The sequence below is a fragment of the Mobula hypostoma genome, chromosome 1 (assembly GCF_963921235.1).
Source record: "Mobula hypostoma chromosome 1, sMobHyp1.1, whole genome shotgun sequence".
Lineage (NCBI taxonomy): Eukaryota > Metazoa > Chordata > Chondrichthyes > Myliobatiformes > Myliobatidae > Mobula > Mobula hypostoma.
This window is the reverse complement of record NC_086097.1, coordinates 219976772-219997433: the sequence shown is the minus strand read 5'-3', so window position 1 is coordinate 219997433 and position 20662 is coordinate 219976772. Positions and strand designations below refer to the sequence as shown.

The window sequence follows — 20662 nt, the reverse complement described above, 5'->3', positions numbered from 1 at the left end:
CCCCATCAGTTTCTGAATGAGCCTTGCATGGGGAACTTTATCAAATGCCTTACTGAAATCCATATACACAAAATCCACTGTTCTACCTTCATCAGTGTGTTTTGTTACATTCTTAAAGAATTCAATCAGGCTCGTAAGGCACAACCTGCCCTTTGCAAAGCCATGCAGACTATCCCTAATCAGATTATATCTGTCCAAATGCTCATAAATCCTGCCTCTCAGGATCTTCTCCAACAACTTGCCCACCACTGAAGTCTATATTTTCCTGGGTTATCTCCACTCCCTTTCTTGAACAAGGGAACGACGTTTGCAACCTTCCAATCCGCTGGTACTTCTCCCATCCCTATTGTTGATGCAAAGATCATCACCAGAGGCACAGCAATCTCCTCCCTCACTTCCCACAGTAGCCTGGGGTTTATCTCATTTGGACCTGGTGACTTAGCTAATTTACTGCTTTTCAAAAGCTCCATCTCATCCTCTTTCTATGAAAGTATTCATTAAGTACCTCTTCTACCTCCTCCTCCGACCCCATGTGCATGTTTCCACTATTGCTCCTGATTGGTCCTATTCACACACGGCTCATCCTCTTGCCTCTTCACATACTTGTAGAATGCCTTGGGATTTTCCTTAATCCTGCTCACCAAGGCCTTCTCATGGCTCCTTTAGCTCCTTCAGTCTTAAGCTTCTTCCTGGCAACCTAGTAATTTTCTAGAGCTTTAACAGTACCTAGTTTCTTGAATCTTTCGTAAGCTTTCCTTTTCTTCTTAACTAGATTTTCTATATCCTTTGTACCAATAGTTCTTTACCCTACCATCCTTTCCCTACCTCAATGCCTATGCAGAATGCCATGCAAATGTTCCCTGAACATTTACCTCATTTCTGCCATGCATTTCCCTGAGAACATCTGCTCCCAATTTATGTTCCCAAGTTCCTGCCTAATAGCATCACCTCTCCTTTGGTTGGCTTATCTACATACTGTGTCAGGAAACCTTCCTGAACACACCCAACAAACTCCACCCCATCCAAAATCCTTGCTCTAAGTAGATGACAGTCAATATTAGGAAAGTTAAAATCACACATCACAACCACCCTATTATTATTGCAGTGTTTCAGAATCTGCCTCCCTATCTGCTCCTCGATATCCCTGTTACTATTGGGGGGGGGGGGGCAGTCTATAAAAAACATCCAGTAGAGTTATTGCCACTTTCCTGTTTCTGACTTCCACCCACAATGACTCAGTAGACCATTCCTCCATGTCTTCCTCCTTTTGTGCAGCCATGATACTATCCCCAATTAGAAATGCCATGCACCCAATTCTTTTGCCTCCCTCCCTGTCCTTTTTGAAACATCTAAAGCCTAGCACACTCAACAGCCCTGAAGACATCCAAGCCACGACGTCACAGTTCCACCTATTGATCCATGCTCTAAGTTCACCCACCTTGTTTATCATACTCCTTGCATTAAAATGGACATGTCTCAAACCATCTGGCTGAGTGCATCTTTGCTCTATCATCTGTCTATCCTTCCTCACAAACTCCCTCTCTACTTGTGTGCCAACCCCTCCATCTTCTGCCTCTTCACTTCAGTTCCCACCCCCCTACAAATCTAGTTTAAATCCTCCCCAATAGTATTAGCAAACCTCCCTCACAGGATATTGGTTCCCCTCCAGTTCAGGTACAATCCGTCCCACTTGTACCGGTCACCCCTTCCCCAGAAAAGGTTCCAATGATACAAGAACTTGAAACCTTGCCTCCTCAGCCACTATCTTCCTGTTCTGACCTTCCCTAGCTTGTTGCACCACAAATAATCCAGAGATTACCACCTTGGAGGTCGTGCTCTTCAATCTCCTTCCTATCTCCCTAAACTTACTGTGTAAAACTTCTACCCCTCTCCTGCCTAGGTCATTGGTACCATGTCTTCTGGCTGCTTACCTTCCCCTTCAAGAATATTCTGTAACCACTCAGCGACATCCTGGACCCTAGCACCCGGGAGGCAACACACTATCCTGGCATCTCTTTTGCTGCCACAGAATCTCCTATCTGTCTCCTATGACTATTACTCTGCCTGACTTCACCCTATCCTTCTGAGACTCATAACGGACCACAGTGCTATTGGTCTGGCTGCTGCTGCCTTGCGCAGATTGGTCATCCCTCTCAGCAGTATCCAAAGGGGTATACCTGCTGCTGAGGGGAATAGCCACAGGGGGACCCTCCACTGATTTCTTTCTCCCTTACCTCTTTCGGTGTTCACCCATCTACTCCCCGAATTCTGCACTCTGTGTGTAACCACCTGCTCAAAAGTCTTATCTAACAATTGCCCTGCCTCCCGGATGATCCTAAATTCATCCAACTCCAGCTTGAGCTCCTTAATGCGGTCTTTCAGGAGCTGGAGTTGGCTGCACTTTCTGCAGGTGTAGTCATCTAGGAGACCATCGGGTTCCATGAATTCCCACATCCTACAGGAAGAGTATTCCGCTGCCACATCTGCCATCCTGCCTGCACTGTGCAATGGACAACCAAGACCAAATCAGCAATAATGAAAGCCAAAACCTACTCTTCTTACCTGTTTCTTCGGCCTCAGTCTCCTCTCGTCGAAGCCTCTAAGTTCCCACGTTGACTCTAGCCCCCACAATGGCCAATCTGCTAGATCTTATCTGTCTTATGGTTTTAAAAAAAAGCCCCACACAAGGAGAAAGAACTCACTGCGTTTGGTGGTACGCCACCTGCCTTCTGCTGCCGCTGATCCCTATTTTGTGTAGTATTCCCAGTACCTAGCTAATATGTCCAAATGAAAATTAAGAAAATATCTTCAGACAGTGGAAGTTTGAATAAAAAACAGAAAACTGGAAGAACTCAGGTCAGGCAGTGTTGTTGAAAGAGAGATATTCTGCATTTCAGGTCTGAGATCCTTATCAGAACTCAGAGGGTCTTGGCCCAAAACATTGACTGTTTATACCCCTTCACAAATGCTGCCTGACTTACTGAGTTCCTCCAGCGGTTTGTATGTGTGAATAGAGATCCCTATTCCCGATCCAAAATGTTGGTCCATGGTCTCCTCTTTGACCATGATGAGGCCATTCTCAGGGTGGAGGAACAACAACTCATATTCTGTCTAGGTAGTCTCCAATGTGATGGCACAAACATTTACTTCTCCTTTTGGTAATTTTGTTTTTCTTTTCCCCTCCCCCTTCCCTCTTCTATTCCCAACTCTTCTCTCCTCATTGGCCTGTTATCTTCCCCTGGTGCCCCTCCTTCCCTTTCACCATGGTCCACTCTCCTCTCCTATCAGATTACTTCTTTTCAAGTCCTTGACCTTTCCCAGCCTGCTGGCTTCACCTGTCACCTTCTAACTAGTCCTTCCTCTAACGCCCCACCCCCCCACCATCTTTTTATTTTGGTGCCTTCCCTATCCTTTCAGTCCTGATGAAGGGTCTGAGCCTGAAACGTCAATTGTTCATTCATTTCGCAGGATTGTGCATGACCTGCTGAGTTCCTCCAGCATTTTGTGTGTGTTATTTTGTTCTATACAACTATAAACACTTGCAAGATCGACAGTCCAGCCAGCGTCTGCTAGAAGAGAAACATTATGATTGCATATACATGATCACACTACCAAGGTCAAAAGGAATGCTTGGGTACATTATGTGGTATGATTTTTCATGATTTAATGGAACAAATTAAATTAAATACTTTTCTATTTTAGGTCCGTAGAAGATCAGGAGAGACCTTTTGCGCTGGGTATGCAATTTGTTCTCCTACGAACTCTTGGTAAGCAACTAAGTTATGTGGACTGGTAGTTACATACATTTTAAAATCCAGTAGATAATTATGTTTTATAATATTTATCATTTCCACTGGAGCAAGGCACAGGGCAATAATTCCTCAATGGGTCTTTAATTTTTGGTTTTATTAAATATGTTAATTCAAACTCTGGGCAAGTGAATCGAGATGAAAAGTTGAAAATCTACTGTAAAATCCCATGGCACCATTTTGAAGAGGAACAACAGAGCAGTGGAAATTGGACAGTGAAATATTTTTATGATGCCCTTCCTAGAACCTGGATGGCCCAGATTGTGTTCATAGAACATAGAACATAGAAAACCTACAGCACAATACAGGCCCGTCAGCCCACAAAGCTGTGCAGAACATGTCCTTACCGTAGAACTACTAGGCTTACCCATAGCTCTCTATTTTTCTAAGCTCCATGTACCCATCCAGGACCCTATCATTTCCACTTCCACCACGGCTGCCGGCAGCCCATTCCACACACTCACCACTCACTGTGTAAAAAAACTTACCCCTGACATCTCCTCTGTACCTACTTCCAAGCACCTTAAAACTATGCCTTCACTTGCTCGCCATTTCAGCCCTGGGACTATCCACACGATCAATGCCTCTCATCGTCTTATACACCTCTATCAGGTCACCTCTCATCCTCTGTCGGTCCAAGGAGAAAAGGCTGAGTTCATTCAACCTATTCTCATAAGGTATGCTCCCCAATCCAGGCAACATCCTTGTAAATCTCCTCTGCACCCTTTCTATGGCTTCCACATCCTTCCTGTAATGAGGCGACCAGAACTGAGCACAGTACTCCAAGTGGGGTCTAACCAGGGTCCTATATAGCTGCAACATTACCTCTCAGATCCTAAATTCACTTCCACGATTGATGAAGGCCAATACACCGTACGCCTTCTTAAACTCTTAAACTCAATCCCACGATTGATGAAGGCCAATACACCGTACGCCTTCTTAAACTCTTAAACTCAATCCCACGATTGATGAAGGCCAATGCACTGTATGCCTTCTTAACCACAGAGTTAACCTGCAGCAGCTTTGAGTGTCCTATAGACTCGGACTCCAAGATCTCTCTGATCCTCCACACTGCCAAGAGTCTTACCATTAAAACTATATTCTGCCATCATATTTGATCTACCAAACTGAACCACCTCACACTTATCTGTGTTGAACTCCATCTGCCACTTCTCAGCCCAGTTTTGCATCCTATCGATGTCCTGCTGTAACCTCTGACAGCTCTCCACATTATCCAGAACACCCCCGATCTTTGTGTCATCGGCAAATTTACTAACCCATCCCTCTATTTCCTCATCCAGGTCATTTATAAAAATCACAAAGAGTAGGGGTCCCAGAACAGATCCCTGAGGCACACCACTGGTCACCGACCTCCATGCAGAATATGACTGGTCTACAACATCTCTTTGCCTTCTGTGGGCAAGCCAGTTCTGGATCCACAAAGCAAGGTCCCCTTGGATCCCATGCCTCCTTACTTTCTCAATAAGTCTTGCATGGGGTACCTTATCAAATGCCTTGCTAAAATCCTTATACTTTACATCTACAGCTCTACCTTCATCAATGTGTTCAATCTAATAAATTAATTTTCAGGTGTAGCCTCTGTTTTGCCTGTAGCTTTCAGTCTGCATGACTGCATAAACTGTTAAACTGACACTGGTGGAAGGATGATAATTGTTCTGAACACTGGGATACCGACCCCCACCCCACCGCAGCCTGTTTGACTCTTTACAACACTGCCATGGGATCTGTAGTAGTCTTAGTTCTTTGCTCTCGAATGATAACCCACATCTGGAGGGCAGGGAGCGAAATGTTTGGCTGGATTGTACACCTTTCACACTCTTTTTCATTCAGATTTTTTTTGGAAGTGTGTGATTAATTTCTCACACAGAATTTCTCACTCTACCTTCCATTCAGGTGATGCTGAAGACCAAGTGGCCATTTATCATAGAATCATAAAAATCTACAGCACATTACGGGCCCTTCAACCTACAATGTTGTGCCGGCTATGTAACCTATTTGAGAAACTGTCTAGAATTACCCTACCGCGTAGCCCTCTATTTTCCAAGCTCCATGTACCTGTCTAAAGAGTCTCTTAAAAGACCTTATTGTATCCGCTTCCACCACCGCCACTGGCAGTGCATTCCACATACCCACCACTCTCTGTGTGAAAAACTTACCTCTGATATCCCCCTTGTACCTACTTCCAAGCATCTCAAAACTATGCCCCCTCGTGTTAGCCATTTCAGCCCTGGGAAAAAGCCTCTGGCTATCCACATGATCAATGCAATTTATGTTGACTGATAAACCTGCTTCTAAACTTACAAACAGTTTTTTGATTACTTATATTTGGTTAAGTGAAGGAACTAGAGAAGCTAGGATTGTTTGCTTTGAGCAAAGAAGTTTAAGGGGTTAAGTGAAAATTGCAGATAAGGCCAAAATAAAGATTGAAAAGACTGAAAATATTCAGCAGGTTGAGCAGCATTTTGTGGATCAAGTTGATGGTCTTTATTGCTTAAGATATGTTAGAGGTGTTCAAAATGTGGAAGAGTTTTAATGGAGTTAATTAGAGAAAAATGCTTCCTGCTGGCAGAAGAGTTTAGACTTATTGTCATTGTGGCAGAGCCAGAGGTGATGTGGGGAAAGGCATTTTCATCCCAGACGCTCTGACAATGTAACATGCAATGCCTCATACTGCAGAGGCAGCAGACTTTGCAACACACTCAAAATGCTGGAGGAACTCAGCAGGCCAGGCAATATCTACTGAAAAAAGTGCAGTTGATGTTTTGGGCCGAACCCCTTCGGCAGGACTGCTGCAATACTTTTAAAAGTGGATATGGTCAAGTATTTTAAAAATAAGAAAAAATGGAATTCTGTGGAGAAACTGCAAGGATTCAGAAATTTTATGGTACAAATCAGACATGAGTTTAGGCATTACAATAGTGCCATCCTCTGACAAGCAAATGAAACTGCATCAAAATTACTGATTTTTTTTACACTAGTTCATGGGGAGTGTCACTGGCAAGACCAGCTTTCATTGCTCATCCCGAGTTGCTCTTGAGAAGATGGTAAATAAATGTTTTATTGAATCAGTGTAGTCAATGTCTGCAGTCAGTGCTATGTTAGATATGGATCTTCAGGACTTTGACTCAGCCAGAATAAAGGAATGTGTGTCCAAAGTGTGATTATGTGTGCCTTGACTAAAAATTGAGGATGATGATGCTTCCTGTATTGTTGCTGTTGTCCTTGAAGACGATGGAGGTTGTGTATTTGGGAGTATGTGTTGAAGATCATTGGAGTTATTATATGCTACCTTGTCAATGGTTCACCCTGCAGCAGTAGTGGAGGGGTGATTCCACTCAACACATGCTGCATATAATGGTAATGCCCATTCAAATTTGTGCAAACAAAAAGTACAAGATGGTTTACACACAGATTAAAGTACTAAAATGAAGGTCATATGGTTTTCAATGGGAGTTTCACAGAATCTTCCAGCTGATCTGTCTTTAACACCATAAGACTGTGAAGGAACTTGCTCCATTGAAGTCACAGACATCAGGATAGAAGTCTGGAGGGAAAGCATGGGGGAGAAGTGAGAAGGGAAACCTTTTATATATCTGAACCAACACACACAAAATCCTGGAGGAACCCAGCAGATCAGGCAGCATCTATGGAAAATAGAAAACAGTCAATGTTTTGGGCTGAGACCCTTCTTCAGGAAGGAGTCCTGAAGAAAGGTCTCAATCAGAAACATCAACTGTTTAAATTTTTGCGCAGTTTACGAAATAAAGTAGAAGAACTTGCAGCGCAGTTGCAGGCTGGCATGTATGAAGCTGTGGGCATCACTGGATCATGGCTGGAAGAAGATTATAGCTGGGAGCTTAATGCCCAAGGATACACATTGTATCAAAGGACAAACAGATAGGCAGAGGGGGTGGCATGGCTTTGTTGGTTAAAAAAGAATGAGATCATATCATCAGAAAGAGCAACACACATCAAAGTTGCTGGTGAACGCAGCAGGCCAGGCAGCATCTGTAGGAAGAGGTGCAGTCGACGTTTCAGGCCGAGACCCTTCGTCAGGACTAACCTTTCATCAGAAAGAGGTTGGAAGGTATTGAGTCGTTGTGGGTAGAGCTAAGGAACTGCAAGGGTAAAAAGACCCTGATGGGAGTTGTATACAGACCCCCCAAACAGTAGTAAAGATGTTACCTACAAATTATAAAGGGAGATAGAAAATGCATGTCAAAAGGACAATTAACGATATTCATGGGGAAGTTCAGTATGCAGGTAGGTTGGGGAAATCAGGTTGGTGTTGAATCCCAAGAGGGACAATTTGCAGAATGCTTATGAGATGATTTTTCAGAGCAACTCGTGTTTGAGCCCACTTGGGGATTAGCTGGTCTCGATCGGGTGTTGTGCAATGAACCGGAATTGATTAAGAGAGCTTAAGGTAAAAGAACCCTGAAGGGAAAGTGATCATAATAAGTTTCAATTAACACTGAAATTTGAGAAGGAGAAGTCAAAGTCAGATGTATCAGTATTACAGTGGAGTAAAGGGAATTATAGAGGCATGAGAGAGGAGTAAGATTGGAAAATTGCAAATACCATTCCATTGTTCAAGAAAGAAGAGAGCTGAAGAAAGGGAACTATAGGCTAGTTAGCCTGACCTCAGTGGATGGGGAAAATGTTGGAATCAGTTGTTAAGGATGTGGTTTTGGGGTACTTGGAGGCAGAGGATAAAGTAGGCTGTAGTCAACATGGTTTCCTCAAGGGAAAATCTTGCCTGACAAATCTGCTGGAATTCGTTGAAAAAATACCAAGCAGGACGGACAAAGGAGAATCAGTTAATGTTGTGTTCTTGGATTTTCAGAAGGCCTTTGACAAGGTGCCACACATGAGGCCGCATAACAGGTTACGAGCACTTGGCATTACAGGGAAGTTTCTAGCATGGATAAACCAGTGGTTGATTGGCAGGAGGCAAGGAATGAAAATAAAGGGAGCCTTTTCTGGGATGGCTGCCAGTGACTTGTGGTATTGTACAGGGGTCTGTGTTGGGCCTGCTTCTTTTTAGGTTATAGTTCCATGACTTGGATGATGGAATTGGTGGCTTTGTTGCAGTTTGCAGATGATATGAAGATAGGTAGAATGGCAGGTAGTTTTGTCGAAGAATCGAGGCTACAAAAGGACTTAGACAGATTAGGAGAATGGGGAAAGAAGTGGCAGATGGAATAGTGTTAGGATGTGTATGGTCATGCACTTTGGTAGATTCCAGGATCGAACTGCTTGTTGTATGAAGAGTATTTGATGGCTCTTGGCCTGTATTCGCTAGAATTCAGAAGAATGAGGGGCAATCTAATTGAAACCTATTGAATGGTGAAAGGCCTTGATAGAGTGGATGCGGAGAGGATATGGTAGGAGAGTGTAAGACAAGAAGACACAGCCTCCGAATAGAGAGGCGTCCTTTTAGAACGGAAATGCGGAAGAATTTCCTTAGCCAGAAAGTGCTGAATCTGTGGAATTTGTTGCCACAGATAGGTATGGAGTCCAAGTCTTTATGTGTATTTAATATTCTTGATCGGTCAGGGCATGAAAGAATATGGAGGGAAGGTAGGAGACTGGGGTTGAGAAGAAAAATGGATCAGCTGTGATGAAATTGCGGAGCGGACTCTGTGGGTTAAGTGGCCTAATTCTGCTCCTATATATTATGATCTTATGGTTTACATTTTTCCATAGATGCTGCCTGACCTGCTGAGTTCATCCAGTATTTTCTGTGTGTTGCTTCAAAGTTCCAGCAGCTGCAAACTTTCTCTTGTTTGCAATTTACTTTTGCATATCCATCTTGCATACTTCCCAGAGAATTGTCTGCCGTAGTGAATCCGATGCTGCATTGATTTTAGCCAGCTCCTCTCTCATGCCTCTGTAATTCCCTTTACTCCATTGTGATACTGATACATCTGACTTTAGCTTCTCCCTCTCAAACTGCAGGGTGAATTCCATGATATTATGTTCACTTTATTAAGTGCTCCTTTACCTTAAGCTCCCTATTCAAACCTGGTTTATGACACAACACCCAATCCAAAATTCCCTGGTGGGCTCAATCACAGGCTGCTCTAAAAAGATACCTCATAGACATCCTGCAATTCCCTCTCTTGGGAGACACAGGGATGATGGCAGAATAGCAATGGCTGGAGTTTCTGGGTGCAATTCAGGAGGAGCAAGACTGACATAGCCCAAACAAGAAGTGTTTCAAAGGGAGGATGAGGCAACTGTGGCTGATAAGGGAAGTCAAAGACAGCGTGAAAGCAAAAGAGAGGATATATAATAGAGCAACATTTAGTGGGAAATTAGAGGATTGGGAAACTTTTAAAAACCAACAGAATGAACAAAAAAAGCCATAGATTTAATAGAGGTATGCGAAATTATGAGGGCTATACATAGGGTAAATAAAAGCTAGCATTTTCCACTGAGGTTGGGTGGGACCACAACCAGGGGTCGTGGGTTAAGTTTGAAAGGTGGAAAGTAAGGGGAACAAGAGGGGAAACTTCTTCACTCAGAGGCTCATGGGAGTGTGCATCGAGCTGCTAGCACAAGTGGTGCATGCAAGCTCGATTTCAATGTTTAAGGGAAATTTGGTTAGGTACATGGATGGTAGGGGTATGGAGTACTGTGGTCCTGGTGCAGGTTGATGGGAGTTGGCAGTTTAAATAGTTTTGCATGGAGTAGATTGGGCAAAGACGTTGTTACTGTTCTGTACTTTTCTATGAATCTAGGACTCTCTGAGGTAAAATAAATTCTGGTATCGGGGCAATGACTCTCTTCACCTCCTCAGTGTAGCTGTTTTGGATCAAGACTAAAGAGGTCCAATATAGAGTTGTCCTGGTACAGCAAAAAAAAAGTTGTTTTCGGTAAATTCCGTGTTCACTAAAATTCTAGTGTTCCTCATTTGAGAACACTTTTTTTGATCAGGAAAACATGAATCCAGTTCCTATTGAGGTCCAGTTGAACCCAACCTTCCACTGCAATCGAACAGTTTGTAGTATTAGACCATAAGACAAAGGAGCAGAAGTCAGCCATTCGCCCCATTGAGTCTGCTCTGCCATTTGATTATGAGCTGATCCATTCTCCCACTTAGTTCCACTCCCCCGCCTTCTCAAGGAAACATAAACCAAAAGTGAATTAAAAAGTCTACAGCAATGCTTAGAGAAGAAAAAATTGTAGATTGTGACCAGCACTCCTCCCTTAACCAAATACTACCAAAAAAATGATTGAGACATGTACTACTCACTAGCTCAACTGACATAGGCACATCAAAACAATTCTCTGAGTGGAGTATTTTGAGATGCTTTTATAGAGGCACTAATTAATGTAATTACAGAGTGGAAGAATTATTCTGAGCTTGCAGACAGCAGTTGCTTTGCTGACGCCACAGCTATTTATAAGGTTTTAGTGACATTCCATTACTGTTCCAGCAGAAGTGAATGCGTCTTCCCGCTCTGCAATGTTAAATTTACACTTGATTGGCCAATCTAAGATTGAAAATGTACACACGAAAAGGGAGGCTTTGAATCTTTCAGAATCAGGTTTATTATCACCGGCATGTGACATGAAATTTGTTAATTTAGCAGCAGCAGTTCAACACAATACATAATCTAGCAGAGAGAGAGAAGAAAATAATAATAATAATAATAGTGTCCGTTATATGTAGAGAAGTCATGTTTTGAGGATTTCTTTCAACATGCTTAATCAAAGAGTTTAGAAAATACACACTCTAAGCTAATTCTGATCTGACATCCCCTTCTTAAAAATTTTTGAAAAGATTGAGTTAATATCACATTAATAAGCTATCGGCAGTGAAAAATTACTCAGCGTTCCATAAAGCTGGATATCAATTGTCTTGGAAACATGGATGATAGTGTGACAGCATGCAGTTACTGAACAGCAGGATTAAGGTTTTCCAGTTTAGGAGAGCTGCATAGATTACAGTGAAAGTCTCCCCTTCAAATTAACATTTTAATCGTTCCTGTGTGCAGGTGGGTTTAGTGAACCTGTAATGCTTCATTTACATAGCTGTTGCTTACTTGGAGCCAACAAAACATCTCAGGATAGATTGCAAACAGCTTTATACCACTTCTAACCATTATGTTTTTCTATTTGCCTTTTTAATATTGACACCAAATGAGTGTTTTCTTAAAAAATAAGTTTTACACTGCACCTGAGTTTCTTCATTTGACCATAACCATTTTGTTGCTTCCAGCTTACATTCCAACACCAATTTACTTCGGGGCTGTGATTGACACAACTTGCATGCTTTGGCAACAGGAATGTGGCGTTGTCGGCTCCTGCTGGGAATACGATGTGACCTCCTTCAGATTTGTCTACTTCGGGCTGGCAGCAGGCCTCAAGTTTGCCGGCTTTGTTTTTATCTCTTTTGCCTGGCACTCAATCAAACAGAAAGAAACCCATCTGCAAAGGTGGCGACGGAGAGCTTCACCCATAAGCACTGTCAGTGAACTGCTCAGTAACCCAGGGACTCGCCACAACTATGCACAGACTCGATCATGTCCTTCCTTTCAAATAAGAGCCGAACACAATGAACACCTACCACAGTCTGGAAGAGTTCAGCATGTAGCATAGATATCATCTGATATCCCATGAAAAAGTAATATACACGGTTAAGAACACTGAACAAAGTGATAATAGACACAGGTGAATTCACATATACTGTATGTTGTCTGAGGGATTTAGTTGTCAAAAAATTACTGATGGTTGTTCTTACGTTTAATTCTTCGACAAAGCACCATTTGGAAAGTTTCTCCAGGTAAAACAACAAAACCTGTGCCTTTTTAATTTAAAAAGTGACATCCACTGACTAAAGGAAATGGATTATCACATCAACTATGGCACACTGGAGGGCTGGTTACCTCAATGTGATTTGAACTCACGGATAACTTGTGTCATTTTTAATCTTATGGAGTGATGATTTGCACTCAAGTCAATTTAAGGATAATCTCTGAAAGAATAAGAAACAGAACAAACTTCCATAATGTTTTTAAAAATAAATTCTATTTTGATCTGTTCTAGATTGTTAGAAACTAATAAGTACTCCAAGATACAAAGTGGGTGAATTCTTCACTTGGTAATTTTGACATAAAGTTGAGGTCTGTTCCCCATTATAGGATCTGCAAGCCTATGACCACTACAGTGACTTCCTTCAGAAACAAACAGCCAGCAAGTTTAAAATCTGTCCCCATATCCTTGAACTCGGTCTAATGCTTTATGTGTAAATGGACGTCTTTTAACATACTGTAATCATTAATAATCTTTGTGCAACTTACAGTACTGTACAAATGTCTTAGGCACCCTAGATTTTTAAAATATGGTTTCAGATGGTATGGTCTCCACAGAGCCGTGATCTCAACACCATCAATACCTGGAGAGACAGAAGCAAGCAAGACAGTCAAAGTCTGCTGAAGAACTGTAGCAAGAGAATTGAAGCAGGTTTAAAGGGAAAGGCTGGTCACACCAGATATTGATTTGATTTAGTTTTTTACTGTTTACTGCTCCTTATAGTAATTTTTTTGATATTTAGAAACTTTACTCATTTCATTTTTTAAAGCATTTTTGCTTTACAAAGTTTTCTTTCATGTGCCTAAGACTTTTGCTCAGTACTGTATTACAAGATAGTAAATTCCAGCAGTTTGTAAAAGTATGTTAAAAACATTGCAAAGGTTTGAAAAATGGATCAGGTTTTGACTGATGGGTTGAGTTCTTCCAGCTTTTTCTGTTCCTGTTATGTGTAATATTGATGTGCCTGGACCGTGTGCCTTTGCCACAGATGGGGGCACAAATTCCTGAAGTTCTAGCGCTTACCAGTAGGTGGCAATAATGACCTGGTTCAAAGAAGCACGACTGATGCTCAGAACACAGAGTCAAAGGTCCAATACTGTTAATGTGACAAGCAGTTGGTATTGCTGGCACCCGCTGTTGGAAATGGGTGTGAAAAGAACATGCAGGTCCTTCAGGAATAAATAAAAACAAAGTTTGTTGAAAACAGGAGATTTACCATATCTATAATGGAGAAAGATAAATCAATTTTCAGTTGCAGTCTTACAGATTCTGAAATGCTAACTTCTCTCTTTTAGATCCTGACAGATCTGCTTTGTGTTTTGAGCATCTTTCTGTGTTTTGTATCAGTGGATACGTGTGGGATCAAAGGATATTAGCTGGTTATTTTGCATGGGACAATGAAAAGGATGGTAGCTGTAAAAGTAAATGGAAATGACTGTACAAAGTTAAGCTGTTGCTAGTCAACCGTACCTTAGTCATAAAAATAATCCCAGTGTTGATCCTGTGTGCTGAATGTTACTGTTCCAAAGGCATGGGAGCAAGACCCAGGAAACCCAGCTGTTTCTGCAGCATATTTATTAGTTGCTCTGTAATCATGCTACCACTTTAACCTTACATTTCAGCTTTATTTTCCATCAATTAAATTGAGCAGGTAGCTTCAATTTCAGGTCACAGGTTAAATGGACATTTCAGACAAAACCTTTGAAGGTTTACGGAGTCGGCTGCATAGAGAAAAGGAGCGTGCAGCGCTCAGGACGCTCCATTCTGAGGGCAGAAGGGCACACAGGAGCATGATAACTCCCACTGCTGGGAAGAAGTGGGCCGTCAGCAAGAGCAGGCAGGAATAGAGCTAGTCTTAGGAGTGAGTAGCGGTGGCATGGTTTCCTGCTGCCGGACCCTAGGTGAAAGAGAGTTTAGTGCCTTCGTATGATTAGGAAAAGTGTGCACTGTGTTTCATGTGTATTACCGTAATTCCATAAATCTACTCCTATTCCTCTTGCCCTTGCCCCGCATATTCACATGTGGGGACAGCCATCATCTGCATTTCCCCACATCCCCTCTATACAGCCAGACACCTTTATGCAATGTCTCATCTTCACACCAAATAAATTTTCATGCATTTATGTCTTCTCCTTCCCTCGTCACTAAAGACAGTGTGGTGCAGTAGGGAGAGGGGGGAACTTAGAGTCTCTCACCTCTTATGTCTGCAGGATTGGTCGATGAAGATGTGCAGATGTGTTCCCTCCATTGCCTGATGCCAGTTTTGAATTTTATCCAGCCATGTAGCATGCAATTTGAACCAGCAATGTCTCATCACTGGGAGAGGAGTGGCTACTTTTGTAGAATATGCAAACAGTTGGAGGGAGGTTCAGGGTGAGTTAGACTTTGTTTATGACATGGAGCTTGGGGGAGGTTTAGAGTGACTGGGGTGGAAATGGTGTGAGGGAATGAGATAAATCCATTGTTTCTTGATCCTGCAGCTGGTGCAGTAAATATTTTTCAAAGGCTTTCACATATTATAATATTAAGCTTCATGTTAAATCAAGACAATATAGTTAAAACAGGGACAGAACATTTGGCAACAGTTTTGAGCATTGAGAACAGATTCACTGACCAACATCTGACTCTCCTCCATTATAGGTGGACATGAGTAGGGAGGGCTTTTATATTTTAAGACTTCCAGCATTGCCTTTGTCCCCTTTCTACTTACTTTTGGGAATAAAAAAAAATCTCTTCAGAACCTTCTACAGTGGAACCTGCTTCCAGGAGGCTGAAATTAGGACTGAGGATAGAGATGGTGTCGAAGCCTTTGAAGGTTGACCGAATCTGTTTACATGGAGTACTCTGAAGCAGTGTATGAGGTCTCCAACCTAGGACCAGCCCACTAGTGACTGACTATATATGTCCAAAAATTGGACGTGGAGCTAGCTTGCTAGTATATTCAAACACAGCACTCATTGACTCCATGAAAATACAGGGCCTCTCACTAACCAAACAACTGTGTGGCTGCAGTGTGCCGACTGTACAATCAGATGTTCAAGGCCATGGGCATTTGCCCAGCCCAAAACAGACACATAAACATCATGCCTGTTGAAAAAGGAAGCACGCTGTGCCTTATTTAACTTTGGTTGGTTTAGCCGCCATCATCAGCCTCTTCGTTAAAAGGGTGCATAACCATCTCTTATAGGTATATTTTGGTCACCTTCCTCAGTGTCAGTAGCCTAAGTGTTCCTCTCAGGAGGGGTTAAGGGTGACGATGGCTGATTGAGGGGTACTAGTTTTGTGGCAGAATTGGGGCAGTGCCCATCTTGCTGCCTACCTTGCTCAATGGGAAGGTTAATCTGAATTCTGTTTCCCAAACTCGACGCTCAACAACAATTTCTTGAAGTTGTACAGTGTCTCTTACCTTGTTTTGCCTCTCTCTGTAAAAGCCCATTCATATAGGTGTCATGCATTTCAAAGTGTTTTGGGAGGCCCTAAATTAACTCATCCCAATAAAAGATCAGATGTTGCTTCTTATTGTGTCCATTCTACACCTATCATCCCAGATTTTTTTTATTTTTTTTCGTTGAGTTCCCCCATGTGAAGGGAATAAAGACTGAGTGGTCTCGAGTGCTACTTGCAATAAATTTACCAGGATGTTTCTCTACCGATCATGAACAGATGAAGTGTTTGCTCAGATAAACTAGATTATGCCTTGAGATTTCATAAAATGTTTGCTAATATTTTTGTCGCCTTTGGTAATTTTTGTTAGAGTAAATGAGCATAGAAACAAGCTCATCTGCCTATCCAAATCAGTACCGGGCATTAACCTTGCAACTAGAAATCCTCAGGAAGCTCAAAAGGGGATCATTTTCAGGGGACTCTTTACCCCTGGCACTCTAAAAATGAAGTCAAAAATCGTGAAATCATCTACCAACATAGCCTTCCAAAGGTGATCCAGTAGAGTTGACACTTCTGTAACTCCACAGTGTCCTGACCAACAAATCCATTACTCTCATTAACACCAATTCTGCCCTGCCCCCCCCAGATCCCACCACACATTTACAGTTTACAGTTGCCAATTAACCCACCAAACTGCACCTCTCTGGGATGTGGCTGGAAATCCCCACAGCTACAGGAAACATGTGGAAACTCCACACCGGCAATATCCAAGGTCAGGTTTGAATCCAGGTCTCTGTCACTGCAAAGAAGCACCCCTACTAGCAGTGCCACAGTGCCACACCATAGTGTGGCTTAGTGTGATGCACCGAAATATAAGTCATTTTATACCGTCATAAAATATTTGTTTACGAGAAAGAAAGCTTTGCCACAAATTTTATTATGAAGTCTGTTTCCTCAAATATAAAAATGTGAGATCATATTTTCAGGTCCCACTATATATTATAATTTTACATCATAGGATAATAAATAGGAATTGCTAGTGCTGGAAATTCACCTTTATTATATTAACAAATGAAAACTTAATATGAGTCACTTAAAGTCATTTGTTCTGTAGATGAACACAGGTATTCTTAATTTTTTTTTGCTTCTCTAAGAATGCCACAGGGGCACAGTCAGCTACATTTGCCAAGGCAACTTCTAGATTGAGACCAGAGTAAGCAGGGATTTTCTTCTTCAGTTATACCGAGTGCATGGCATATTCAAGACGCATATCAAACCTGCACACAGCAAGGCATCCTTCAACACTGTTGAAAGGAAATGCTGAAGTGAAATGTAGTGGTCTTCACAAATAAGAAAGAAAATTAATGCCAAATATCTGCAAAAAACTGGAACATTTGGTCTCATTTTCAGCTATCTCATTGAAGTACTGCCTATTGTAAACATATTTAAGTACTTTGCTATGTTTTGTTACTTATCAAGTGACTTGTTTTTAACTTGAATAAGATCAAATAGAATTTGAAAAGAACTCACATTGCACTTAAGAGCTGAGAAAACAATTGGTTTGGAACATGTGATATATTTCCAAAGTGTGTTTTTATAACTGCAACCTTATTTTTGTTATAGCTGAAGCAGGAAAAACAAAAAAAAACTTGAATTTTGATGTTCAGTTTTTCCTGCTTACTTACTACTGTTTCAGGTATATGCACAGGTGTTCCATCTTAGCAGTCACTTTATCGCACAAACTCACTCAACTTCTTTGATGTACTCCACAAAATGGTATTTAAATTGTACTCTTACATTAGCTCAAATTCTAAAAGTTGAAGATACTTTTCATATTTGTGTAGTTTAGATCTCACAGGTAGATTGTGTAGAAATTAGATCTAATTCAATTGTGTCATGAAGAGCACAGTAATGCACATTTGCCTGCAATAAACAATTTAGCTTAAATTCTACACTGATTGCAAATGTATCCTGACATAGAGTTTTTTCCTGTTAACAGCACCAACATTCAGTACAGTGGCATTGGGGCATCGTGCTGTTTTCAGAAACTGCTTCTATTAGAATTAACAATGGAGCCATATTTCAGAGCAAAATATTCAATGCATTAAGGACAAAGTATTGAGGACAACTTTCTACTATATGACTATAGTATTGCAGTTTTTATACTCTGAACTCATATTACTATGATCCTTCTATTTTGATTTTCCTTTCTCTCTGATCTTTACAAAGCTGGATTCATGTGTGTGTGTGCGTGCGTGCGTGTGTGTGTGTGTGTGTGTACCTGTTTAGCCTGATGCTCAGGGCAATATATTTATGGATATTTATCTTACATTTTACTCTCATGAGATATCATATCTTGTTATTCATTTTATACAAATACTGTATTTCAAAAGCAAACAAAACGCAATGGCATAATATACATAATTGCAAATCCTAATGCTGTTGTATTTTTACTGTGTGTAAAATTACTAACTTGAAATTCTCATTGTGTTACTGGCATGCATTTATTCATATTTACAGAGTGGAAGGTTGCATTTTGATAAAACACGGAATTTGGTGCAATTATTTTTTGGTGTCAGGTTCTGAACTGAAAGATCAAGGGGTTGGAACTGTGGAGCAAGGGCAGCCGATGGCAACTGATCTGATAATGGTTATCCTGTACTATACATGGTCCTTTGGTATTCTGGGGCATATTTGCAGTTGTGATTTATAGGAAAACAGTGTGAGAAGAAAGATGAGTTATAATTTACAGGAAGAATCCTTGGCATATGGCCAGGGGCTGCATTATATACGTAGGATTAACTCTGCTAGCAAGTGTACCATAGATGGCTTTCTGGTCACGTATTTGTTCTTGCCAGTTTTTTTTCCTCTGATGACATATGTTTATCCTTATACCCAGAAGGCAATGTCTCTTTGCCAAGATTTGATGAGTGTTTACTCCTCTCAGGTACCTCCTTGGATGAATGAGTGTTGACAGGGAACGATAGCAGGTTGCTCAACCAGCAGGGGCTTTGTGACTGAGCCCAACCCACCCTGACACATTAACTCTTCCACCGGGGACAACAACCACTAGGATTTACATCTCTCAGCCCAGACACTGTAGTATCGTTACTGCTGGCTAAAATCAGCTACTTGAGCACATACATCAGGCCTTAGGAATTATATGAATTAAAAGCATGATTCACTGAGTGCAGGTAAATTAAACTCTTGTATAATTTTCAGAATGGGCATTTTTATTAGATCTGTTACCTCTACCAGCAGGAGCAACCTCCTCCTTGAACAGGTGGGAACTTTCACTGGGACGGGGAGTTGACTTGTATTTTTTAAAAAAGTGTTTATAAGCTTATTGCATCAATTGTACTGGATGTATATGTGGTGTGATTGTGATAAGCAAAGAGGCAAGAAGTTACTGGTTATTTTAAATCTTTTTAATTTTGGAATATACTGTAGTCAATATTTGAGTTTTCTAAATGATTGGTCATTTTTTATTTATTTCAAATGTAGTATTAATAACAGCCTTTAATTGCTTCATCTTATCAGGAATATCAGTAATCATTATATTTGTTAACAACTGTTTACAGTAAATGCTTGATTCCTTGTCAATAATAAAAAGTTTGTGCAGATGGCTTAATATTGCTCCATGTTTAATTGGATCAAATGGAAATAAACTGTAGAAAACTTGGGAAGATTTTATGGTGTATTTTATGTATGATAAACATACCGTGTGCTTTGAGTCTGAATGTTACATTTGGATACCAGGCTTGTTCTACATTCCAACATCTGGAGGCTCATGTCATGACTTCAAAGAAAGGCAGCTGATTTTTCCATGGTCCTCTGGTTAATATTTAACCTTCAGCTATAGTCTGAGGAGCCTTGTCTTGAGAAAAGAGCTCACAGGGCTCTCTAGTGAAGACTGAATTTAACAGCCTCCGGGTCCAACATATAATTCTCCGTAACTTCCGCCAGCTCCAACGGGATCCCACCACTAAGCACATCTTTCCCTCCCCCCCCTCTACTTTCCACAGGGATGGCTCCCTACGCGACTCCCTTGTCCATTCGTCCCCCCCATCCCTCCCCACTGATCTCCCTCCTGGCACTAATCCTTGTAAGCGGAACAAGTGCTACACATGTCCTTACACTTCCTCCCTTACCACCATTCAGGGGCCGAGACAGTCCCTCCAGGTGAGGCAACACTTCACCTGTGAGTCAGCTGCTAAGATATTCTGCGTCCGGTGCTCCCGATGTGGCCTTCTATACATTGGCGGGACCCGACGCAGACTGGGAGATCGTTTCACTGAACACCTACGCTGTCCGCCAGAGGAAGCAGGATCTCCCAGTGGCCACACATTTTAATTCCACGTCCCATTCCCATTCTGATATGTCTATCCACAGCCTCCTCTACTGTAAAGATGAAGCCACACTCAGGTTGGAGGAACAACACCTTATATTCTGTCTGGGTAGCCTCCAACCTGATGGCATGAACATTGACTTCTCAAACTTCCGCTAATGCCCCACCTCCCCCTCGTACCCCATCCGTTATTTATTTATATACACACATTCTTTTTCTCTCTCTTCTTTTTCTCCCTCTGTCCCTCTCACTATACCCCTTGCCCATCCTCTGGGTT

At 41.7% G+C, this 20662-nt stretch overlaps 2 protein-coding genes across 9 annotated transcripts in view; one reads left to right on the top strand and one right to left on the bottom strand.

Moving 5' to 3' along the window:
* Positions 1 to 19715, top strand: part of LOC134355164 (solute carrier organic anion transporter family member 5A1) — a 220422-nt gene extending 200707 nt beyond the window's left edge. For 2 of the 3 annotated variants that reach the window (XM_063064955.1, XM_063064944.1), the window contains 2 exons: positions 3703 to 3767; positions 12061 to 19715. In XM_063064955.1, coding sequence (XP_062921025.1) covers positions 3703 to 3767; positions 12061 to 12440 — 445 coding nt within the window. In that variant the 3' untranslated portion in view covers positions 12441 to 19715. The remainder of the gene's footprint in view (positions 1 to 3702; positions 3768 to 12060) is intronic. The other variant, XR_010019969.1, reaches the window with a different exon arrangement.
* Positions 1 to 20662, bottom strand: part of sulf1 (sulfatase 1) — a 383460-nt gene that overhangs the window by 12880 nt on the left and 349918 nt on the right. The window lies entirely within an intron of this gene.